General features: G+C 38.4%; 1 protein-coding gene across 1 annotated transcript in view; it reads left to right on the forward strand.

The window, feature by feature from the left end:
• The window catches only part of LOC137286215 (cytochrome b5 reductase 4-like), a 97,384-nt gene extending 81,145 nt beyond the window's left edge, over positions 1 to 16,239 (forward strand). Inside the window, exons 7-15 of the mRNA XM_067817937.1 lie at positions 7,202 to 7,353; positions 9,017 to 9,049; positions 10,168 to 10,293; positions 11,391 to 11,531; positions 12,818 to 12,970; positions 13,300 to 13,453; positions 14,058 to 14,144; positions 14,814 to 14,978; positions 16,020 to 16,239. Of these exons, the coding sequence (XP_067674038.1) occupies positions 7,202 to 7,353; positions 9,017 to 9,049; positions 10,168 to 10,293; positions 11,391 to 11,531; positions 12,818 to 12,970; positions 13,300 to 13,453; positions 14,058 to 14,144; positions 14,814 to 14,978; positions 16,020 to 16,074 (1,066 nt within the window). The 3' untranslated portion in view covers positions 16,075 to 16,239. The remainder of the gene's footprint in view (positions 1 to 7,201; positions 7,354 to 9,016; positions 9,050 to 10,167; positions 10,294 to 11,390; positions 11,532 to 12,817; positions 12,971 to 13,299; positions 13,454 to 14,057; positions 14,145 to 14,813; positions 14,979 to 16,019) is intronic.
• The last annotated feature ends 11,003 nt before the right edge of the window (positions 16,240 to 27,242 follow it).

Below are 27,242 nucleotides of genomic sequence, written 5' to 3' on the forward strand. Positions count from 1 at the left end.
ATTTAGTCCGATGATAGAGCGTGTTACAATACCCACAAGTAGATGTCTGCATGTTCTCGTGTCCACCACCTGGCCACCTACCACTGGATGAACAGGTTCACAAGGTGGTGTACTGTACGCTAGGGGTAGTGACAGTTCTGAAAGAGGCTTTACCGTGAAGGTAGAGTGAGTTTTCAAAACATAACCTACAAACTTTTCAATATTACGCTATGAAACTGTCCATACGTCAGATGGGCATGTGCCTTTAACTATTCAGAAGCTTTAAAAACTTTGGGGATGTTTCTATGGCAGCATATTGAATTCCAGACGAATGTGTGATTCATTTCCTGAGTGTGAAGAATTCTGTGTCTTGATTTCACTTTGTGTTGGCATGATACAATATATGACACAGCCCTGTGGGTACTCAAGTCAACGTTTACTTCATGTAAGCATTGGTTAACAGACTTGGTGATGACCTATCTTGCACAGATTCATCAGCATCCGATCATTACTGCTTGCCATACTTGTATTTGCTATTTCATCTTGTTTTGTTTTAGGAGAGTTTTATCAGTATTATTTCAGTAAATAATCATGTTTTGTGTGATATATTTTTTTCTTCAAATATCTTTAATTTGCAATAATTTAACAATACACAAATATTTTCATCATGTTTTTCCAGTCACTGTTTCAGAACATACTGTTTCCAATGATTTTCTTTGATTTTCCAAATGATTTTTACACCATGCTGTTTTACGTACTTGTCAAGTAATCAATTTAATGTCATAACTTTCTGAAACCTAAGCCTATCTTATGCCTTCCGAAAGATCTCTTGCAACACCAGAATATTCATTCTTGTCCCAGCAGAAACCATCCACATTATTGCAGTTGTAGATATAGAAGACATTCCGTGGTGTCTTGGTTGATCCATCCTTGTCAGTGGCCATGATCTACGTGACTGTGTCTTGGGCTTGTAGATTAGACAGATTAGTGGTGTAATCCATGCTTAATGACTGAATTTCACGTTCCACATGCCAGGCTGCCTAGAGCCAGATATACAAGGATGGTTCTGAGGTCAATACCGTCAGACATTCAGGATTTCACACTAGTTCCTAGTCCAGGACTGACTGGTATTCAAACCAATCAAAATGTTGGTTTCAAAATCATAATTTTTGTACACTTGTGTGCTTATAATAAGTGCTTCCTGTGCTTTTCATTTGTCATCAGTTTTTTTTAAAACCTTTTTGGCACAGGATATGCTCAGTTTGTGTCACTACATCATTGTAATTCAGGAATACACACAAGAAATATACCTCTCAATATTCATGGTTGATCTCTACCATGAGCCGGGTGTTTGGTTTGGGTAGCCTGGTGGTTAAAGTGTTTGCTCATCCTGCCAAAGACCCTGGTTCAATTACCCACATGGGTAAAATGTGTGAAGCGCATTTCCAGCAGTGTGTTGCTGGAATGGTGCTAAGATCAGTGTAAAACCAAACTCACTCACACGCTCACTCTTCCCAGATAAGAGACTCTTCCAAGATCATTTCTCATATGAAGCATGTGCAAATTATCATCCTGGGTCTGCTTTTGTTTTACATGAATATATATAAATATATAACATTTTAAAAGTAGTTAGAGATCCATTCTGTGTTTCTCAGCAATGGCAAAAGGTGCACAGAATCAAAGGGATCTCTTGATCTTTAGGCATGAGATAATCAAATGTTAATGTATGGGTTTGAATTCAGTTTTGATGAGTTCCAAGAAGGACTTGAGCACAAAGCACATCCTGCCCAAGTGGGGGTTGATTGTGTGCTTACAAACTGCTTCAGTACGTATACCATTAATCTTTGCAATGGGGACATCCCTTGTAGCCGTGTTATCAGTGTTCTGCACCTTTAGTTGCTCTGAACCTTACAGTTAATTGGAATGAACAAGTGGCGAAAAATCAATCCCTGTTCTTATGATTGTTTCTTCAGTTGGAAAACTGAAACCAACTTTGATGGAATCAATGGAAAGAGCAGTACTAATTGCAGCACAAGGATTTCATTGTGTTACAGCCTGAGGTCCTATTTTGATTGCATGGGTTTATTATAAGTCTGTGCATGCAAAGACGTCCTATTCAGGTTTGGGGTGACGTATGGTCAATTCAATGATGGCGACCTCCTCAGTTCAATGGAATCCTGGGAAATTTCACACATGCACCGAATGTGTAAGTGCAGTTACATACACACGTTGGTCATTATAAGTGCTATAATCTTAAACATGGCATTGAATCCCATTTCACCTTACCACAGCTATTGATTAATGTCCAAGTAAGCGGTGGACATCCTTCGACCACCAAGTTAAGGAGGATGTAGATGTACCTCCCCCCTTTAGCAGAAAGTGGTATCTTTACTTGGTTATCAGGTGGTCAGGTTATCCAATGCGACAGAGCATGTCAGTACTTGTCCTTTAAACTGTTATAACTTCATGGTAAGATACAGCGATTTGGACTGTCAGCAGTGTAAAACCAAACTCACTCACTCACTTCAGACATTTGGTTGCTATAACTCTTCCCTCCCCAAAGACTCATATACAAGGCTCTTGGTTACAATTACAAGTGAAAATTTGATTTTGATGAGAAATACCATCACACAGAATGTTAATGTGTGAACTGTCAATGAATATGTTTACTTTCTGTGTGAGGCTATGTTGTCTGGGACTATCCAGCTCGCCCTAGAGTTACCTCCCCATGTTTTTACCAATAATTCCAGTTAGAGTAATTCTTCCACTTCCCTTCACTTTACCAAGATTCTTGGACACCTTTTGGTCTCAGAAGGTCTGCTTTCATAGAATTAGGTCCTAAAAGTACTCTTTGATAAATACAAATGTCATCATATTCACTACTTCAGAGAAATAAATTACTTTGGAATTGTACTGCTATGACTTTCTGTAGATTTATTGAAGGGGCCAATGTCACTCAATGATTGTTAAGATTTTCTGTCGCCTAAAAGACTCTCAGATGACTAGGGGACTATTTTGTTGACATGGACCATTTCACATATTACCTGGACAGTCTGTTGAAATGAAGTATCTATTTTGTATTCTTTAATTGTGGTATGTAGACTTTCTATCTGCTGAAGTAGACAACTGGATCATCTTTGAATTCTTGCACAAAGAATTTCTGTCAGTTGAGCGGACCCACATTTCTGAGATTGTATTACTGAAACTGTCTATCTCTTAAAGAAAAGTACAGAGTTTATTGAATTGTAGCACTCAAGACTTCTGTTTCTCACAGAAAGGATTGCATGAAGCACTCTAGAGCATTAACTGTTGGAGTACCTCTAGACCTGGATGCCCTCAAGGCTATACAGTGATGATGGTTAGAATGTAGTTTGTCCTACGCCTGCATTGCAACCATAATGTGCCAAGTGGAATAACAGTGTAATTTCCAAACTATGGAAAGATGAATGCTGTTAAAAATGGAATTCTGCATCTCAGTTCACTATCTCTTTGAGGGCCTCATCAAAAGTGTGATGCTCAAGATTGTGTGTGAAATACAGTTGCTGATGCAAACACAGCTCTCTGGAAGTGCCAATCAAAGTTCACGCTGATATGTCCGTATCCATAGTTACCAGTGCTTGCAATTACAAGTGAAACTTTGACTTTGATGAAAAATATCATCACTTTCAAATAGAATTTCAGTGTGTGAATTTTCAATGAATGTGTGAACCTTAGTGAAGCGATGTTGTCTGGGACTATCCAGGTGACTGATGAGTGACCTCTTCATGTTTTACCAATAATTCAAATCAGGGTAATTCTTTAACTTGTTTGCAGATGCTGTATGATGACTGTTCATTTAACAGAAAAACCCAAACCATTCTGAAGTGTAAATAAGATGTCATCGCCATCTATGTCTTGGAGTGGCGTAAAACTCAACAGACTGCTGTGAAACTCAGTTCTGTTAAGAAGCTGTCTTTTCTTAATCACTTCAGCATGAATTGTTTTTTTTTTGTGTTCCTGGGATTGTATTGATCTCTGTCCCGAACTACTGGAAGATATATCGACTGGCTGTTTGATATTTGTAGAAGTGTGACATGGATAGGGTAGATACGTGATCTGGTCAAACTGGGTTTCCCGTTCTATCGGGGGGGGATTGTTTGGGAGGAGAGCTGCATCCAGTCAATTCTAATAGGACCGTGCAGCTTTGTTTGTTACAGGTACACACTGCTCGTGTATAATTTCGATTCTTCTTGGGGTAATTCAGGATCTGGGATTTAAGACGATTATTGTTGTTTGAGTAGGCTGATCAGAGGATGGTTTAGAAGAGATGGATGCTGTGTGCTGTTAATGCAGTATCTCACCCACACACTTTGTCTCTTGTGTTTACTGAAAACATCCTGTACAAGTGTTTCTGATTGGAACTTCATAATTTGACTTTGTACCAAACACCAGAGGCTCAATAACTAATATATTTTTTTTTCATTGTGTAAATATAGACCTTATCTCCAGATTATTATGAGAGAAAAGTAGCTTCTTCGCTAATTGTATTTGGTGTTAAAGTATGTTGTGCAGTAATAATAGTCAATTATGGTACAGCATATCTCATCATTCTTCATCACCTCAACCTCTAAAATACCCATCAAAGAAATGAGGGAAAACTTTGAAAACCTAATTTTACATTATCGATTTGAATTGAAGGTTATATAGTATTATGTTAAAATGCACCTGAAATAGGAATTATGAAGTATTTTCCTTGTTCGCCTGCCATGACTTTCCACAATAATAATGAATAATATCCTTGTAGTAGCTGCATCAATGATTAATCCTTTAGGGGAATGTTAATTAGAAAATGTTAATATTATTAGACCTCTGATTGACCACTCACAATCAAAGGCATGATGCTATCATGCATAATGCCAAATCTGCTCTTTGTTAAACAAATCATCCATCTTGATTTGATGAATGTTACAATGATCTTTCTCCACTGATTAAACAATCACCTTTGTGGTTTTGTCAAATACATGAGTTGGTGACGCTTAATGCTCCCTCTGCTATTTGTGCAACTAAGCATTTATTTGCTGAATATTATTATGACTTGTAACCTCTTATTGACCAGCCATATTCAGGTTTATTTTTCCCCAAAGCAGTAAACTGTCATACCTAGTGAACTGGCATACCTATCGTAGCTTCGTAGCTTCAACAGTTTGGGCAGCAAATCAACTATTTAAGTTAGAAGAATGTTAGTGTGATAAGTAACCTCAGATTGGTCATCCTCAATGTATTCTATCAAATATACTACAATATTTAATGCTACGTTGGCAATATGACAACTGCATCAGCAATTTGTACAGCAAATCAGCTATTGTAAATGAAATTTGTAACCTCTGACTGACCCATCATAGCAATATTTAATGCTGCATCGGCAGTTAAAGCAGCTTCATGAGCAATTTGTGCAGCATATCAGTTTTTGTTTATAGAAGAATGTTAAAGTAATTTATGACCAATGACTGACCAATCACTATGTATTTTAGCAAAATGATAGTTATTGCTGCATCGGCAATATGAGCTGCTGCATCAGCAGTTCAATTTGTGCAGGAAATAAGCTATTTTAAATAGAAAAACAGTAATGTCATTTATAACCTCTGATGGGTGTCACACTCAAGCTTTAGCAAAATGATATTTATTGCTGCATCAGCAGTACGAGATGCTGCATCATCAATTTAATTTGGGCAGAAGTAAGCTATTTTGAATAGAAGAATATTAATGTAATTTACAACCCCTGATGGTACTGATGGTACTTCATACTGAAGTGTTAGCAAAGTGATATTTATTGCTGCATCGGCAATTTATGCACCTTCAGCGGGAAGTCGGAATTGAACATGACTGTGAGTGGTGTTTCAGGCAAAGAAGCTTCAAGTTGTGTGATGTAGGTTCTGTTGGCTGCCCTCTCTGAAAACCATCAATTCCCCATGTCCCTTGGTCCATGCCAGTATTGATTTTTGAGATGACATTGAAGTGGCTGTCTTGTCTCTGATGGGACACTTTGTCTGACATTTTCCCTGAGACAAAAAATACCAAGATTCTTGTCTGACTTGAATTCCTTTCTTGTCCAATTTGTCCTTTTTATTGATGAACCATAGATTTGTTCTTTAGAACAATTGTTTGATGTTTGATGTTAAGTGTCATGTTTAATATAGCACTTCCTCAGGTGCAAAATGTCCATTTCCAGGTAAATTATGTTGGAAACTTTGAGACAGTTATGTACTTGCTCCATCACGTTTGGTCAATATGTGTTTTAACAACTGGTGTTGAAGGTTGTTTATGAACAACAGACACTGATGAAATGGAATAAAAGGGACCGTGTTATAGACATGTGTGCAGTGTTGACACTGTCAGCGCACAAACCTTTAGAATCTTCTAACCCAAATATGGCTTTTGGCTTCAGTCTCATCAGATTGGAGAGTCATTACGACTAATTTACTTGAACTTATGAGACCAAACAGAAACATATTAGTCTCTGGTTTTCATCCTCGATATTTTCAGCGTACACATGACGATAAATCTCCACTATACCCTAGATGCATCTATGGCTCCCCCTGATGGTTTTGTTACCTCCCTTTGCTGGCTCTGCATTCTCACAGAAGCCAATCTGCTAAGCAGCCGTTACAACAGAGGTTAGAATTGCCAGTGTCATCAAAGATAGCAGTCGCAGCTGTGAAGGTTTGGTCACAGTGTGACTCAGATTTTGAGGAAATCATGCAGACATATTGACAGATCTGAAACTTAAAATCATATATGCAAGAACTATTTCTGGTGTTTTCAGAGTACATCTGTATCAGTTGTGTTGTGAAGTTTAATCGTTTTTGATGATTTAAGAAGCGAAAGTGAGTTGTGATTGCTATGTTCAGTTTCACAGCATAGACACCTGATTGGATAAAAAGCCATCAAAGGGAGGTAATGAAATCATCGGGCCTAGCCACAGATGCATCAAGGGTGTAGTGGAGATTTATCGCAGCATCTACCCTGCAGATTATTTAGGATGCTTGCTTTGGACAAGTTTCTAAATTAGACTGGTTTCATAGAAGAATTAGAAACAATGTATACTTATGGTTGTGCAAATCTAATTTTCCAGAGGTTGGAAACTTCTTGCCCATGCTCTGTGGGCAAAATGTGACATTTCACTGTTAAATGTTTTAAAATAAAATGACAATTATTGCGTTAAGTGTGCGTTTGTTATTTGCAGACAGGACTGGTTCCAGAATGCTAAATCGGTAACCATTGTTGTCTATACAAAATGGCAGGCCATGAAACATGAATTTGTCGCCATCGACTTGAATGATAGAAAGCTTAGCATCAACATATTCCTGGAAACTCACACATATCGGATGCATGTAGGTAAGTCATAGCTGGGTGTGCACGTTGTTCATGTATTTAGACAGGTAGCCCATGAAGTCTAGTTCAGGGAGTTTCTGTGTGGCAGTGCAGACTTTTGCACTGATCATTGGGGGATTATTGGCTTCATCATGACTTCCTGGTGTCATGAGAGGGAGTCACGGACATGTTTTGGGGAGTCAACTTCAGTCTGGAACTTTCATGAAGACATCAACTATGATTGTTTAGATTATCTGCATGAAATACCTAGTGGTATTGCGTCAACAATTACACAAGCTTATAAGTTAACTGCATATTTGAGGTAATTTGTGCATCAAACACGAAATTTTGCAAACACTGACCTGTGTGGCTTGCTTGTCCTGAATGGTGGTTTAATGTATTGGGTGTTATGATGATTCAGTGGACTGGGTGTCCAAACTCAATGATTCCGTGTGTGTAGGTGTCCAGACTCAGTGGCACAGTGTAGTAGGTGTCCAGACTCAGTGATACAGTGGATCGGGTGTCTAGACTGTATGATATAGTGTAGTAGGTGTCCAGACTCAGTGATGCAGTGGATTGGGTGTCTAGACTCTATGATACAGTGTAGTAGGTGTCCAGACTCAGTGATACAGTGGACTGGGTGTCTAGACTCTATGATATAGTGTAGTAGGTGTCCAGACTCAGTGATACAGTGGATCGGATGTCTAGACTGTATGATATAGTGTATTAGGTGTCCAGACTCAGTGATACAGTGGATTGGGTGTCTAGACTCTATGATATAGTGTAGTAGGTGTCCAGACTTAGTGACACAGTGAATCGGATGTCTAGACTCAATGATATAGTGTAGTAGGTGTCCAAACTCAGTGATGCAGTGGACTGGGTGTGTAGACTGTATGATATAGTGTAGTAGGTGTCCAGACTCAGTGATACAGTGGATTGGGTGTCTAGACTCAATGATATAGTGTAGTAGGTGTCCAGACTCAGTGATACAGTGGATCGGATGTCTAGACTCAATGATATAGTGTAGTAGGTGTCCAGACTCAGCGATACAGTGGATCGGATGTCTAGACTCAATGATATAGTGTAGTAGGTGTCCAGACTTAGTGATACAGTGGATCGGATGTCTAGACTCAATGATATAGTGTAGTAGGTGTCCAAACTCAGTGATAGAGTGGATTGGGTGTCCAGACTCAGTGACACTGTTGAATGTGTTGATAAAGTGTTCAGGTGTTTTAAAAGAAAGTAGATTTGGTGTCTTGATTCTGTGAAAAGTGGATTGGGAGTCTAGACTTTCTGACACCCTGGAACATGAAGATTAAGTGTTCAAGGCATGTGTTTTCAAATCTCTCTATACACTAAGATAGTCGTAAGTGCCATAGATTCACATTATGTTTAAGACTATCTTAGCTCTAAGTGAACTTCGAAAATCTGGGCCCAGGTGTTTACACTCGAAGACTAAGTGGACTGATGACTAATTCAAATATTGTTGAATATTGTTAAATCATATAGCCAGAATATATGTAGCAAAGTGCAGTCAACCAGTCAACTAATCAATCAGACTACCAAACGGATAATCTTTTAAGAGTTTTATTTTAATGTGACTGACATGATATTATTAACACTTTTCGATATATGGGGACTTTTTTACAATAAATTGTACTAATTCACTAAATATATTTTGTTCTAGAACTGGAAAAAGCCATCATACCAGACTATAATGGTGAGTATTTTTTAAAATCCAGTCATTTAGCATTCTGCTGTTGGGACAGGGTGAAACATTTATTGAAGATGGTTGAAAACAAGGAAGGAAAGTCAAGTGGCATGATTACAATTCTGTGTCAAACTGTTTTGCAATTTTGCTACCTTCATGACAATTTTGACACCTTGCATATAAATGCAGACGAGCAGTCTCTGAATGCTGCCCCTAAAGAATGTCCATAGCTGGGACTGCGATTTGTTATTCATCAGACTTTTTTGAAAATGACATCTAACAAAATTATGCAAATCCGTAGCTATTATTATATAGGCTTATTATAGGTTTATTATAAACTTAGACCAAAGAGTTCACTCTAAACATAAGCCTCTCTATTAAACTACCAGCTGTAAGATTTCCAGGTTTGGCACAAGATTTAGCCACTGGCTCAGTAAGGTTGACAGCCGGTTCAGTTCTCCATAGGGGTTCATGGAGCCTGTTCCTGGTGTCGTCTAGCATCATAATAAGGCAGGAATAATGCTGAACATTAACCCCAGCTCTCAAACTAAGTCTGGAATTGTCAGTTTTAAGTGTATTTGATTGATTCATGATTAAGAATGAAAACAAAGATGCTTAGTTCCAATTCAGATATGACCTTCCCTTGGAACTGTAAATCACTGAATTGAAAAACAAATACCTAATATGTGCATACTGTAAATTCCGAATTTCCCACGACAATCTGAAGATAAACAAATTTAGTTGTAAAAAAGATGTCCCCCATAACAGACTATTTGTGTACAGTATGTAATACCTTAGATGTCTTTTTTTTTAAATGCAAATATTATGAATGTTGGCATGAAAAGTATTTCTTACAACTTCGAAAATTGTAAAGAGGTCCATATTAGCCTTAGAATCAATCCTCAAATCAAGTAAACAGTCAGGAATTAAATTTCACTGCCTTACTTTTGCATAATATATTCCAAACAAGATCTGTACCCAGTTGACCAATACCAATGCCTGTCTGTATGTCTGTCATTAAGTCCTGGTGTGAGATGACTCTGATTTGACATTAACACCAAAGCTTGGATTGTATGGACTTCGTCTGTTTTGTCAGGGACTGTTCATACTGGTTTGTGTTTCTGCAGTTAAGGTACACAAGGACAATGGGAAGGTAGAAATTATTATGCCAAAGTCGGTGACTGATGAACAGTGGCAGACACTGGGAACCAATCAGAGCGACCACGGATCCCTGGTGAAGACCACAGAAAGAGGTTTGTCATTAAATCATAGCAGGTTCAGTACACCAGCTTGACACTATGGGTGGAATGATTCATAGAACAAAAAACAAACTGTCACCTGTAGATATAACAAACCAAGATCTGAATAATCATGAAATAATAAAAATGTTTTCAGTATCTGACAGACCTGTTTAATTTGCATGGTATTTCTGATTTGCTTAACTTCAAGGACTGCTGCAGCCCAAGGCTTACATGTAGGTAATATTGACAGTCAAACCTGTGTGTTTAAATGGGCAATAAAGTTGATATTGTCTACCTTGATTCTTGTTATCTCATGAACTGTTCTACCCAATGTCTTCAAATCTCTTGACAGCCTACATTTGATTATTATGCAGACACCAGTCGATTTTGGTGACCTTGACCTTATTTTCAAGGTCACAGAACACTTCAAATTCTTTTCAAACTCATGTTAACGCAATATCTGATGCACTGTTGTACCCAATGTCGTCAAGTTTGATAGTGGCCTGCATGGTGGATTACGCTGACACCAGTTGATGTGTGTGACAGCTTTTCCAAACTTGACATCTCATGAAACATGGCACCCAATGTCTTCAATTATAATGATAGCCTAAATTGGGAAATTATGTAGACACCAGTCATTTCAGGCAACTTGTAAGTGACCTAAAAATTTAGAGTAGTAAACATGAATGTTGTAAATATTTCATTCTTCTTCAGCAGCGGTGGACGTTGCCATATTAGCGCCATATTAGTCAGACAATCCCGTGATTGATACAGTGAACATGATGCCCATGACATTGTATGATTGCAGTAAGCAGAGTCAGCAATATTGACCAACTTTTGGTAACCTTGGTAACTAGGAGCAAAGGTTGTTCTGGACCTTTTATATCCATGAATCTCCACTGATTAACCTTCATTGATGATATACTCATGGAAACAAGTAAGGGAACACATGAAAGTGCAAGTGTTCCTTTCTTCTTGTCCAGGTTTCTTCACAAGGTATATGTTGCACTGTGGGTGATACTTTGCAAATGAATAAAGGAACACTTGTTTTCCCTTATTTGTTTCTGTGAGTATATTGTATGCAATTAATGTGCCTCTTGTAATTCCAGATGTGTCCTATCGCCATTGCACGATCCAGTCTATACAAGACGTTAGTCATGACACAAAGCTGTTCTGTGTACAGCTGCCTGAAGGTACACGGATGTGTGTGCCCCTTGGATACCATGTACATATCAAACATAATGTCTCAGGTGAGTCATATCATCTTTGTATCAGACTTAATTTCTCAGGTGAGTCATATCATGTACATATCAAACATAACATCTCAGGTGAGTCATATCATGTACATATCAAACATAATGTCTCAGGTGAGTCATATCATCTTTGTATCAGACTTAATTTCTCAGGTGAGTCATATCATGTACATATCAAACATAGCATCTCAGGTGAGTCATATCATCTTTGTATCAGACTTAATTTCTCAGGTGAGTCATATCATCTTTGTATCAGACTTAACTTCTCAGGTGAGTCATATCATGTACATATCAAACATAATATCTCAGGTGAGTCATATCATCTTTGTATCAGACTTAATTTCTCAGGTGAGTCATACCATGTACATATCAAACATAATATCTCAGGTGAGTCATATCATCTTTGTATCAGACTTAATTTCTCAGGTGAGTCATATCATCTTTGTATCAGACTTAACTTCTCAGGTGAGTCATATCATGTACATATCAAACATAGCATCTCAGGTGAGTCATATCATCTTTGTATCAGACTTAATTTCTCAGGTGAGTCATATCATGTACATATCAAACATAACATCTCAGGTGAGTCATATCATCTTTGTATCAGACTTAATTTCTCAGGTGAGTCATACCATGTACATATCTAACGTAACATTTCAAGAAAGTCATAACATGTATGTGTCAAACATAATGTCTCAGCCCTGTCATACCATGTACATGTCAAACATAATATCTCAGCTGAGTACTACAATGTACGCGTGTAACATAACATCTCAGATGGATCATACATGTGCGTATCAAACGTTACATTCCAGGTGAGTCATACCATGTATGTATCAAACATAATATCTCAGGTGAGTCACATCGTGTGCATGTCAAACGTAATATCTCAAGGTGAGTCATACCATGTATGCGTCAAACATAATGTCTGAAGGTGAGTCATACCATGTATGCGTCAAACTTAATGTCTCAATGTGAGTCATACCACGTATGCATCAAACATAACATCTCAGGTGTGAAACCCTCCTATACATATGCCTCAAAAGGTTCTCATATAAAAGTGTAGACATACCGGTATTAGCCAGTATACATATCCAGGAATTGTATGGTCTGAACAAAGTCACTGTCACTCACTTTGATACTACTTACATCTGGAAACGGACCCATTCAGGTATATAAAAAAACAGATTTACGCTCACCAGATTTATGAACATGTGCAGACCTATTCTCTTTGATTTACATGCACCTGTATTTCATTAAAACCTGTTTTTTGTCTTTTATAGGGATGGAACTAGCCCGAAGTTACACTGTAGTTTTACCTTCTTTGAGATCCAGCGAGCAAGACATCCTTGTAGATCAAGGCCGTGTGTTTTACCTGATGATAAAGATCTATCCCGATGGTGCACTTACACCTTGGATTGGTGGTCTGTCTGTTGGTAAGTATATGTATTGTTAACATATGAAACTCACAAAAAATTCTGCCAGACTACATGGCTTGTTGGATGAAAAATTTGCCAGCCCTGATCAAAGCTTACCTGTCAATAAAATATTGTCATATGCATGTGTTCAAAATAACCTGTCCCACGCAGTCAGGCAGGTAAATATTTTGAGCGCTGGTTTCGTGTGATTTCTATTTCCATCACCTATTAATTGAAATGCTGTTTTAACCAAACTGACTCATCTGTTTCACTAATCTTTTCAAAGTGGATTAAAATGTTCTCATTGTGTTTTCCAGGTCTTGTGACATATTTTATGCCTGTTTTAGGGTCAACTCTAGAGGTGAGTGATATAGATGGAAGTTTCCAGTCCAGCCAGCTCGAGAAGAGCACTCAGCTAATCCTGATGGCAGCAGGCACAGGATTCACACCCATGGTGCGACTGTTGTATCACACTCTGGTGGAGGAGCAGGACTCAAAGAGGTAGGTCAAAAGACAGCTGTATGTGTCTGTATTCCTGTCTGTATTGTGACGGTCCTGTGTGTCGTGCTCAGGTCACAATCAGTTGAAGTTAAGCAGTGTAGGGCGGAGAGTGTCCGTGCTTGGCAGCTTGACTCCTGAGACTCATTTCTGCTGCACAACAAGCACATGTGACATATGGTCTCACCTTACTCGTGTGTGTTTCTTCAAAATTGCCTCTGTCGACTCAGCAATATATTGGGTGCCTGGTATGATATGATGGTGGCCTGAATTTGAACCTTGAGTATAGGCAACTGGTTGTATCCTTCTCAGAGAATGTTCTGTACTTGTTGACCAGGGATGATATGTCAGTGCTCTAAGCATCTAATGTACATAAATGCACAATACAGATCGACTGTTACTATTATTATATGTTAGTCTGTTAGCTGTCTGTCATGGTTAATTGTGTGTAATCACATCCTGAAGGCCCATGATATCAGTCATTAGATTGTCTGGTCCATCCTTACATTAGGTATTGTTATAGGGCAGTAATATTGCTGTTAGATGACAAAGTTCCATTGGAAATTCCATTTGTGTGTACACTGACTTTCATTTGTTCTTTCTTCAGACGTGTTAAAATGATGTTTTTCAACAAGACGAAAAAGGACATTTTGTGGAAGGATCAGCTGGATGAACTACAATCTAAGGGTGACAGGTAGGAACACAGCTGTCAGCATCTTTAGCTTCCAGTCAAGATATGTGAGTGAGTGGGTGAGTTTAGTTTTATGCTGCACGCAGGAGTATTTTGACCCGCCCTCTGTGAAGAGAAAGTTAGGTGCTAGGAGGTGCGCTCTATCCTGTTTGAAGATGCTAATATTTGTGTAGACCAGATATCCAGTCTGAGTTAATGTGACTTTCCCACCATTACAAGGTGCTACACATTGCTGTACCCTCAACTAGGTGTTCGCATGTATTCATGTGGCCACCATCTGGTCATCTACCAACAGATTCATGGATTCTTTTACGTGCGCAGGGTTGTGTGCTTATTGTACACTAAGGGTTGTGACAACACTGAAAGAGTCTGCACACAAAGTTGAGTCCAAGGTTTTTACTCCCAGTCACAGATGGCTGGATCCCAGCACCTCCCAAGCTTGCTGTATAACTAGCCTGGCGCCTTAGACAGCTCACCCACTGCACCCTGAGATCTGTCTGTTTGAGCCTGGCCGTAGAGGCCCCTCAACACTTCCATCTAGCCCCACCACAGAACCTTCCCTACCCTGGGTGTGATATTTCTCCCAACCCTGCTATAACAACAGAAGAACCTGCATGAGACTCCTATGAGCTTCACAGCTGTATATTCTGGTTAACTTTTGGGTTCACGCAGGTTGGCTGTAACATATGTGCTGTCCGAGCCCGACTCTGAGTGGGAGGGGCCCAAGGGAAGAGTACGGGAGGAACTTCTGAAGAAGGAGATGCCCTCAATGGACGATGGAGCAAGTCTGCTGGTGTGTGCATGTGGACCAACGCCATTTACTAAAGAAGTAATCAGGTATGTGATGAATGATAAGCGAGATGAGTGGAAAGGAATCCTGTATGACATGGAGAATGATAATGGTATTCATGTAAAATTAACATGGAGTGTATGTAAATCTGACATGGTTAGTGGTGGTCTGATTAATTGAAATAATCAAAGATTGGTCGCAGTGACCAAACAACCAAGCAATCGATCACATTTTCTCTTAATCGAACACAAATGATTTTGGAACTGCTGAATTAGTCTCTGGAACATATCTTCGAAGTTGTCAGGACCTGGAAACATGTTTTAGAAAACTCTCTTCACTTACTGATTGATAAGTCATGACTAAACACTTCATGAAGGCTCCAGGAAGTTTATCAGTCATCATTTTAAATTAGCAAGTTGCATCACGTTATACTTATCTGCAGTAACAACCTGAAAAGGAGAATCTTTAAAATACTGTTAACCAGTATTTTTCAGTGATAGTTCATTAGTAAAGAAGCAGTCATCAACTGTGAAATTTCAACCAATTCCCAACACTAGACACGGTATTCATGTAAAATTTACTTGGGATTCATATACACCTAACATGGACTGCATGTAAATTTGACATGGGATTCGGGTAAATTTTACATGAGGTTCATGTAAATTTTACATGGGATGTTTGTAAACCTGAAGTGAGATTCATGTAAGACTGACATGGGATTCATGTGAAAATGATATGGAATCCTGTAAAGTTGACATGGGGTATGTGTAAATCTGAGGAAGGATTCATTTATAATCTGACATGGCATTGATGCAAGACTGGCATGGGATTCATGAAAGTCTAATATGGGGTGCATACAGAACTTGTGAGGCAAGCATGAAGAAATATTATGGATGCATGTAAACATTTTATGGGATACAAGCAGAAGTGGCATCGTATGCATGTAGAACTGTTATGCTGACACAGAGTTCTTCGATTACCGTCACAGTATTGCATGGATTTGATTTTGGTAAAACTGTAATAAGATGCTAAAATCCCTTTCTCAATTACATGCTAAAATGTGATGCCAGTGTTCTTTATCTTTACAGGTTAGCCAAGACTATGGGATGCAAAGATGAACAGCTTCATGCTTTTCTAGGCTGAGCTACCTCTTTCAGTCATGCTGTCAGGAAATGTACCTAATGATATTTTCAAGTTGTTCCTCATAGTTTCTCTTTGTGTAATAGGTTAAGGACTCACATGTGTCCTTCATGAATACAAGGAACTTTCACTGTAATATATTCTAAATAGTCCCCAGAAAGAAGATAACCCAGAGTATAGTAGACCCCACCTTTGTGATTCTATCGGATGAGTCTGACATAAACTACATGACAGATAATAGAAGCATGGCCATTTGAAGCTTAATCCATCCACGGCATTTGAGTTGTCTCTAGAGGAACCTGTCCAAATACAGAAATGAATCCTATCCAGATATATATGAAGATCAGCTGTTGATTCCCTTTGCCAAATCCAGAAGAATGTCAAGATGTCTGTATTGGCATCAGAACCTAAATAAGAACATGATGTCAAACACTGTCATTGTGACTCCAGACGAACTATACACCACTTGAGTGTTTGAAACATTTCAGCTACATCATCAACGACCTTATATACATCGCCCTAGGTGACCTATGTCATCAGAATATCCTGAAGTGTTTTGCATTTCCTTCTTTGTTCCCATGACTGAGTCCTCAAGACATCCTTACTGTAATGATGACTGCCGAAGTGAAGAAGTGTCTCGGTCAGCTGACGATCACATTCACTCCTGTTGGATGAACCTCGGAGGACAGTGGCATACAATCTTTCAACGTGCGTGGAACAAGTTTATTATTATTATGTGACAGTTTGGTATTGCTGTTGTATAGCATTTTGAGTATTTATCAACATTTTCATATTTTGTACTATTTGTACCATTACAAGGGTACATGATGTACCCTACCATTGCTAGATGTCTGACTTTGTCCTACTCTACTGTGATAACTGCACTATGATGTCAACTTGTTGTTTTATTGTACAAAGTCAGACACATTTGTTTGCATTAGGTCCAAACTCATTATCCCACCTTGTCCCCTCAAATGTCCTTGTCTGAAGTCTTTGTCCCTTTCGAGCGAAGCCATGGACTCCAGCTCGGGATCAGCTAAGAATCTGCTTGGCCAAAGGTGAATTCACCCAGTTCTTGCAGTTGAGCATAGCCTCGACTTTTTCCCAGCCCACTGTGTCCAGACAGGTACCCCATGCAGACTAGACATTTTGACAGACCTCCTTCCAGCCCACTGTGCCCAGACAGGTGCCCCATGCAGACTTTGCATTGCAACAGACTTTCTCCCAGCCCACTGTGCCCAGGCAGGTGCCCCATACAGACTTAGCATTGTGAAAGACTTTCTTCCACCTCACCGTACCCAGACAGGTGCTCCATGCAGACTTGGCAATCCGTAACTAATAGAATCATTGCAATCCGTAACTAATTCTGAAGATAAGCACTTCATGTGTTCGCTATCCCTTTATTTGTTATTTAGTTCCAGCCTATGTCTAAATTATCTTTTTGAAAAAAGCATCACCTTCTTTATGAGTCTGGTTAATTTGTGTCATTCTGTATTTAGCAGAATGGGATGTTAACCACTAACTAATTTACGACAACTGCATTGTCTTTGATTTGTGGTGGAAAAAGGTAGTTCACTGTAATTGAAATTATCCACCTTCCACTATACTTTTAATTCATGAAACAGAGTTAGCTCCCTTAAGTAGGACTGGTAATACAGTTTTGTCGAGAAGAGACTAGTCTCACACCCTACAGTGCCAGTCACTGTTTGCACATCAGAAGATACAGGGAAACCAGGCTATTTTATCTTCACTGATTGTCTTTTACACCAAGCTGTGGAAGCGTGTCAGTCCAGATGGGACGGTTCATAGGAAAATCATCCAGATTATCCAGACCTAACTGGATATATTGTGATATTCTTTAAATGTTTTCACATGTTCTCAACATGAATTGTCCAGAGTACAGGGTTTGTGGATTAACAGGGTTACACTATATGTTCATAGTCCAGCAGAATCTGTCTTGGCATGGCATTGAACCATTGCAGATCACAAATTATGGAATAACACAGCATATGCTTTATACGTGCAGTATGAGTGTTTAATTGCAAGTTTTGCAATGATACCTGTTAATCTGAGAGTCATCATTTAAGATAGTGTATGAATTGCTGAAGATTTACTCTCAGAGTAAAGGTTACAATAATAGCTCATGATATTTGATCATCTAAGTTACATTCCTAAATGCTCACAATATACAAGGGAAGTAACTCTTGCAGTCATAGCTAACTCTCAATGCTTGCCATGTCCAGATACTGAATGAGTGACCTCCCTTGACTTCTTATCCTCCCCAACTTTAACCAGTGAGCTTCGTCCGTCCATCACTTTTCCATTTGAGATCACAAAAGCATATTTTCATGACCATTTGTATACAGCCATTCTCATGGAACACAATCCTGAGTGAGTACCTTTCAGGAGCACACCTTCAAAAAACAGAGAGTAAGAAAATAGCAGCTGCCTGCATACCCATAACTAACCGAAACAGGTTGTGATGAAGCTCCTACTGATTTTTTCACTTTCAACTTTGAAGTTTTAAAATACAGTTGTTTTTTTCTGTAGAAGAATGCAAATCCTGACTGAGTACCTTTCAGGAGCTCACCTTTAGAAACATAGTGTAAGAAAATAGCACCTGCCTGCTTACCCTTAACTAGCCCAAACAGGTTGTAGTAAAAGTCTTACTGACTGTTTCACTTTCAGTTGTGAACAGTTCTCTGGTTTAGTTCACTTCCCAAAGTGGGTACAAGGTGTGAAGCCTATTTCTGGTGTTCCCGGCTATAATATTGCTGAATTATTGCTAAAAGTCTCATAAAAGTAAAATCACTCACTTACCTATAAGTACGAGGTAGCACAAGCTCTGTTCAGGAAGCTGTCACTCCACGGGGACTCCGACATGTCAGAAAGTGGTCATTTATCATGGTGGGGATCAGTCATTGGGAATGAGGGGAGGGACATAAAAAATATTATCTTACCTGACATGGAAACACTAGTCTGATTGGACAGTACCTCGTAGTTAAAGTGACACAATTTCAATGAGTTGATGGAAGAGATTTAAAACAATATCTTGAATTACCTAAGTGTATTTCCTATATATTATGTTTGCACATGGTTTATTGTCCACATTGAAAGAACAGAAGCAGTTGCCATTACAGTCAGATAAATTCAATTTATCCCTCTGGATATACCGTCTGATAATGGTTTTAAGATGCAGAATTTAGGTTATTATGTTTACTTATATGTATTAAATGTAGAGGTAGATGAGGAGGGTCATCCAAAACTTATGAGAGGAAGGTGATTTTTTTATATGTTAATATGTTTTAAATCTGTTACAGATACAGAGTATTCACAGTTTAAGGCAACACTTCGTATATCTATTTCAAGGTCTGTTGTCGTATGTGTTTTTTTATGATCCACTCAGACACTCATTTTTATCCCATGGGAATAGAAAGGCATGTTACTCACAACTGTTTTCAATGTCAATGGGACAGAAGAATATCCTAGTGGTTAAAGCATTCTCTCATCATACCGAAAACCTGGGTTTGATTTCCCTCATGGAAACACTGTGTGAAGCTCATTTGTGGTGTCCCCTGCAGTGATATTGCTGGACTATTGCTAAAAGCGACGTAAAACCAAACTCACTCAATGCATGTAGAATGCAGTATTTTTGTGTCTGGGAGAAACCTATTGCATAGGCTTAGAAGTCCTTTTAGTTTTGAATTTAATTCATGAGTCTTGATATCTTTCACATCATAAGAATCTAAAGTTGAGGTTTTATTTTTAATCCAAAATCATTATCCTTTTTATGACACCATCAACTAGTGTCTTGCATTTCAAAAGAGCGCCTAACCAACTGTGATGAAGGGGAGATAAGTGATATTAACCTCAAAATGTGCTGATTGTTGTGCTATGCCCTAACAGATGTTGTTTGTTAAGGAAGTCAGTGCCATACAAGATTACTAGGATCTTATTTATTAGGCAAGTTAAGGTCACGCCAGCCTACTGTGCCCAGACAGGTGCCCCATGCAGACTTAATATTGTGAAAGACTTTCTCCCAGCCCACTGTACCCAGACAGGTGTGCCCCCTGTATTTGTATTTGTAAATAGTTTTTGAAAGATGCTTTGTGACATTTTAATTTTAATTTATATTTTATCAAATATTTAGGCAACAGATGAAAAACAGATTGTCATGGATGGTTTGAAACCCAGTCTTACAACTCTGTATGTTCTTATTTTGAATTGTTGATGTTTCAATTAAGGCTGTCACTTCAATTGTTCACCTGAAAGTAAAAGCACAACCCAAAGCAGAAACACCGAAACAATGAAAGATGTTTGTCCTCTGTCATGACTGGATCTATTTGTTTTGGGTTTAGATTCAAGATGGTTTGTCTGAGTCATATTCATGTGGTTCACTTTCATGGGTGTGGAAATCTGGAAAAACCTGCATTTCTTGTATGTTATCTTCCAAGTTTAGCTGCCAACATGGATATAACTGAAATACTGTGAAACCCAATTCACTTCTGAATGCCAAATCACCTCCAAGGTCAAGTCCCTGTGGAGTGGAAGGTCAGTAGGTTGGTGCCAGCTTAACAGAAGAAGTCAAGAGATACCTGGTGTTGTCCTGCCTGGCACTGTTATAGAGGGATGAGACATAGTACTTGATAGGAGTCCAGAAGGGGTGTCCATGTCAAACTGCAGTCTAAGTAAATTTAGTGTCAGTATTATTCGGTAAACTCATCTACTGATACAAGACACTTGTTATGGATGTGCAGCTTCTTTATTATTTACACGCGACATTTCAGGGCTAACACTTGTGCATTCATCATGTGAATCATTCAGAAAAAACATTTTTTATTCACCCGATGAAGAGGCAAGTATTAACCCAGAAACATTGTGTGTAAATATTAAAAACGTTGCATATCCCAAACAACTGTTGCATATCCTTGTGTCTTGTATTTCCGTACCAACTTCTAAATGCCTAACATCTGACTCATCTTCTGAAGTCTACCTAACGCGACCCGTAGTAGGAGGTTGTGTTAGGTAACCTTTGAGTGGCCTGTGACCGACCATACAATCAAACATGAGACAACCTAACAGATCAGACAGCAGCTACTGTTTAGGGTTTGGCAGGACCAGTCACTGACACTGATCCCTCAACAAACGAAAATATGCATGCAACACAGTATATGCATTTAGGGCTTTCTGATGACATGGTTACCATTAGCCAATATTTCAGCAGGCTGACATCCTTGAACATGGACAAAAACAATATGTTTAAAGCGACTGTTTACTCACTGTTGACAGTGTTGTAGTGTGCTCCATGTTCATGGCCCTGGGGCCATCATGCAGAAAATAGCCTTCAGAATCGTTCGGGTACAAAGCACAGTAACAGTTCAAAAGGTATGTGCCAGTGTCCAGTTTCACGATTTGATAAGTTGTTTTTTGATTGGTCAATCTCAAAATTTACCTATCAATCTCAAAACCACCTACTAGGGTTTGTAAACCTCAGTAGAGGAGTGTAACAAATAATGCTGCGACTAACTTTACTTAGACTGTGTGAAACTGCAGCGTGTTACCTCTTGGGCAAGGACGATGAACCTGGTATTAGTTAGGGCAAGTATAAACAGTGGGACACAGGCACAGACACACGTGGACACAGACACAGGTGGACACAGACACGTGGACACAGACACACATGGACACAGACACACGTGGACACAGACACACGTGGACACAGACACAGAGAGAGAAGATAAGTGCTTATGATATTGGTCACTTGGTTGTCTGGTCCAGACTGGAATCTTTACAAACCGATGCCATTTAGCTGGGATATTGCTGAATGTGGTGTTCAACAAACAAAATTAAACCACTGAAACACCCACAACCATACATTTCTTTTTGATAAGTGTGCAAGCTCTCTCTCACTCACACTTGCATGCATGCATGCATGCATGCACACACAGAAACACACAAACACACACAGACACAGTACAAAGCAGTATTCTTGAATTCAGCACTGTTAGTCAATTTTCTTTATCTGAATGTCAGACTGCTGACTGCAACTGACTTCACTTGAACAGAATCATTTTAAAAAACAGATAATGTATCCAAGGGAAAAATCAGGTATTTTAGTTATTTCTGTCATAAAGACTCTCATATCCTGCAAAGATAAATTTCGTTAGTTGGTAGTTTGAGAACATATTTACAGATTTACTTGCTGTATTTACCCTGTATAATGTTAGGGAGCCTCACCTGTTTAATCAGCTGGTTCCTCCTTGTATATTGTTCTTGTAGATAAGCCAGTTATAGTCTGTACATACGGTAAATATTATGTCTGTATAGTTGGGTCTCTCATGGTTTCAGCTCAAGTATGTGTGTACTCCCATCAAGTCATTGTTAATGTTTACCTAAATACAAAGATATATTTTTTGCTCTATTCCTATGATATTAGTAGGTGTTTTATCAAATCTTATTGACAAAGGGGAGACAACTCCATGCTGTGTTTTTCCATGAAGCATAAGTTGTGAAGATATTTATTCATCATGCAATGTTTGAAAGAAATATGACTTGGGTGTTATAGAAAGCACTATGATAATGTTTTTCAGTTTAGAAGGAAATACAAGAAGTAACGTGCATGTGGTTTGTAATGTCAGTGTTTATTAATTATCATATGATATTTTCGTTTAAATGAACATGTACAAGTGTTCAAGTACATATATTTACTCAGGAGCAGTGTGTTTGTCAGTAAGTCATAATGTCCCATGGCATTGTTGAAGCAGCAAAATCATAGGGCATTTGTGGAACTGTTATTTAATATTTGCAAAGCATTACAAGAGTGGCAGTTAGCTAAAGGCATAGTGAAAGATTCAGCGGTCACTAAATGACAATACCACCTGAGGGGAGGTTGAGGGTAATTTAGTGACTGCCATTATATACTAGATGGTCCAGACTCAATGTTTTCATGCTGCTGTCATGTTAGAGTGTGGGTTGAAACACCATCCATAATTCAGGACAATAATTCCTTATTAGAGCTGTGTCCATTAAATGTTGATTCAGGCTCACTGTGGTTGACACAAGTCATCATATCCCATGTGCATGGATCCATGCTCATGATGTGGATCACTGGATTATCTGGTCCAGACTTGATTAGTTGCAGTCCTCAATCACAGATCTTGAATACTGCCGACTGCATAGTTAAACAACAAACTCTGTCCAGTATCACATTGGATTAGATGCTCACTTGCTGTCTGTGTGCCCTGCTGCGGGCGTTTTACATAACCTACATAACCATAACTCAAAAGTGGTAAAGAGTCATTTGTCAGGGTCTCTTCAAATTTTTAGTTTTGTTGGTGCAAAACAAAAAGTCAGTTTTGAAGGTAAACAATGTTAGTCTTGTCCTACAAGTTATGTTGTCAACTTGACTGTACATAACACGGAGACTATACGACTGGTGGGGAGCCTTGTTGTTAACACAGTGTTCACGAATAGCGTCTGACCCTCTGACAAATCTGGCAGATTCACCAGTGGTCAGACAGAAATCACCAACCCGCCAGCCCCAGTGTCTGATTGAATATTTCACAATGTCTTTGTGTGGAGTTGTTATTTGCGGCATGTGACACTTGTGTGCTGTTTAGAAATCTTATGTTTGTTATCATATAATGTTAATAATTTCAATGCCAATCCTAAGAAATGTTAAATCTGAAATGTTTGGGTAACTTTATTCTGTGGGTCCTCTGAATTTTCAGTGGGTCAGACAGAGATCTGAAACTTACAGGACCCAGTGTCCTGTTGCCTTGAAACACCTTCGAGAACACTGTTAACATGTTCACTCGTCACGTCAAAGACCTGGTGTTTGATTCCCAAATGATTACAATATGTCTGATGCTGTGATATTTGCAAGAATATTGTGAAAAAAAGCATCAAACGAAACTAACTCACTGTAATGTAATTTGTAATGGAACTGGAGCTGCTGTGAAGTAAGGATTTGTGATATTTGACATTAAAATTGTAAAATGATTTGTAATGGGTTAGAGCCGTGTGACGTAAAGATTATTGTATTTGACATTACAGCTGTAACATAATAATTTGTAATGGGTTAGAGCCATGTGAAGTAAAGATTATTGTATTTGACATTACAGCTGTAACATAATAATCTGTAATGGGTTAGAGCTGTGTGAAGTAAAGATTATTGTATTTGACATTACAGCTGTAACATAATAATTTGTAATGGGTTAGAGCCTTGTGACGTACAGATTATTGTATTTGACATTACAACCGTAACATAATTTGTAATGGGTTAGAGCCATACCAAGTAAAGATTATTGTTTTTGACATTAAGGGCAACATTAATATATACTACTCACACCTTGCTAAGGATTCAACACAAAACTGTTATGTGGTGTCAAGTTTGGTTTAAATACCCGAGCTTGTAGTAAGCATGGATCCTAGGTTTCAGTATGTGTTGAGGATCCCATACCTGCTATTGACATGTGTTTATTTGTCATGGACTTGCTCCATGATTTGCACAATGGTTGATGGGTGTCATGAAAATCGTTTCTATGGTCACTCATGTAACAAGTACATAAGCTTAGATTAAACTGGCTGTTTATGGAAAGAGGGGTTACCATGTTATTGTTTATCCAGTTTTAAATGGATACAATTTCCAATTATGAAACTATGTTTAATTACTGTTGTGAAATTTTGTGATCCTTAACAAAGTGTGAGTAGTATAGTTTGTAACAGACATTAAGCTTTTGCTAGAGGTATACTAATGTCCTTATTGTAGACCACATTACAAATGTAGTGCAAAGCTGGTGTTACAACAAGGTGTTCATTATTGGTGTAACTAGTTTCTAATGCAAATGGAGCAACATCTAGTTTTGTGTTAGGTACACTGATGCAATGTATGATAATGTTCCAAGATGTTCACATGTTGATGCAAACTACATAGACCTGTACCTTTGAGATATTTGTTATCATTCTGTATTATTTCTCATTCAAATAGATGTGTGCTCTTTTCTTAATGTTTCCACTCCCTAAGTAACTTTCTTTTAAATAAAACTGATTAATGCGATTGTTATTTGTTTGTTGTTTCCTGCTACTGTTAAAAATAATCAAGATAATTTTGGTTTTGAAAGTTCAGTGTCCTTACAACAAACAGGGTTGCGGAAGATCCCTTCCAACCCTGATCTTCATTGTTTTAGAGACTCGGCTATAATGGCAGTCACAGGGCACTACTACCAGAGCAGCGTGTTGGACAACGTTGAATATTTCAAGATGGCAATACCTGTGCGTTTCGTGCCCCAATTCCTGCTGTAGTAAAACTTCCATGGCATAGTTGGCATTCTGCCCTGGTACATACCCCACCAAACATGTGTCGGACCACAGTGGGTCACGATCCACCCGATTTTGTACAGGGTTTTATTCCATTTGCTTTAAAGATGTTTTCTTTTCTTTAGTCTAAAAAGGTTTTCAAATTAAACCAGTTATCTACATACAAGCTGAAAACCTGTGGTTTTCAAGGCTGTCACCTACACGGCTTTACACACACCACCTCAAATCTATACATTTGAGTACACATTGCATGATCTCTTTTCCAGGCGAAAAAGAACGTTTGCCTTTTTATAGAGATCGACACCACATGCTTTTCTGCTTACTTGGACGTTCATTTTGTTTGGCATGTTTTCTTGGTGACGTTATTTCTTGAAGCGCTTCTAAAACAAAGGGAACAGTTAAAATTGACACATTTTGACATTGAACCTGTTTACAGTGACGCAAAGATGATGTTTTGGAAAGAAATAGTGCATTTGTATTGCTTTGTCGTAGCTACATGACTTCAGTATTCTCAAAATCACCTATGCCTTTCCATTCTTTTGAAGAGTGTAGATGCCACACCACTTGCTTGGTATTCGCTAACTCGTCTTTGAGTAAACCTTCATACTGCCATAGGTTAAATCCACCATAATTCATTTTCGATCCATATTTTCCTTGGAAACGAAAGGAAATAATTATTTCGTGTGTTAGTAAAAAAAGGCATTATGCATGTGATGCAATATGTAGTAATTAGTGATTTAAACAGCATTATCATGATAGAAGTTATGTACAAGTAGTGAAAAACGTCATTATATCCGACGGTTACGTTTGATAAGAGCATAATTGATATAGTAGGGCAGCTTTAATATAACATTGCTGGACAGTTGATAAAAGTAGTTTGAAAGCTAATGGGGGTGACATACATAAATAATATCCAGCAATGTGTGTCGCACGCAGATCTGTATAAAAAGGACACACAAGTAAAAAATGGATTTCATTTTCCCCGTCTAAATTGCACAGAGAGCACAGAGGGCTCTTACATAGTTCAATATAAAAACGTCTTCCTTCGTTTACCATTATGTTGAACCAAAGGTATAAATTGATATCTTAATTTCTTTGATGCCGAAAATGACAGATATTTCTCCGACTGGAGTAGCATTTTATATATTCTATAGGAATCATACCATGAACTATTATCTATTGCTGAATGTCATTCTTGGTTAAACATATTAAGATTACTTTCTCAAAAATGAGTCAAAAACAAACTTGCATCACCAACTGAATGACTAAACCATACAACACCATAAACATGTGCAAACAAAAGATTTCTTACATAAGATGCCCACGTCACTTTCCCAATGTTGTCCAAGCGAACAAGCATGTTATAAGCCTTTTTGGGTAGTCTATGTTCTTGCATACACAATATTTTAAAACCAGAATTTAATACATCGAATTTGAGCATTTATATACAGGGGGTGTACACATTCACCGTACACCATACAATTCGGTGTAGACAGTCCAACATTTATAAATTTCTTACGAGCCATCAGATGTATTTTTTCTATGTATTCATGCATTTGTGTGTTAGTCATTACTACAGTGCAAATGAACGCAGAAAAAATGGTATTGTCAGTCAAAATGCAGCTCACTAATTGTAGGCGTGAACAAGTTGCTATGCTCACCCTTGACTCAGAATGTCCAGGGGACGTAAATCATTTATCATTTATAGTATTCCCAGAAATTATTGAGAATCATGTTGCGTCATGTAACTCATTACGTTTATTAACTTCTGGCGTTTTACTTACATAAACATGTTAAAACATCATCCTTTTACAGCCTCAGTCTTGTTTTAGTACTTTGTTAGACCTCCTCGC

This window comes from Haliotis asinina, chromosome 6 (assembly GCF_037392515.1).
Source record: "Haliotis asinina isolate JCU_RB_2024 chromosome 6, JCU_Hal_asi_v2, whole genome shotgun sequence".
In the NCBI taxonomy this organism is placed as follows: Eukaryota; Metazoa; Mollusca; class Gastropoda; order Lepetellida; family Haliotidae; genus Haliotis; species Haliotis asinina.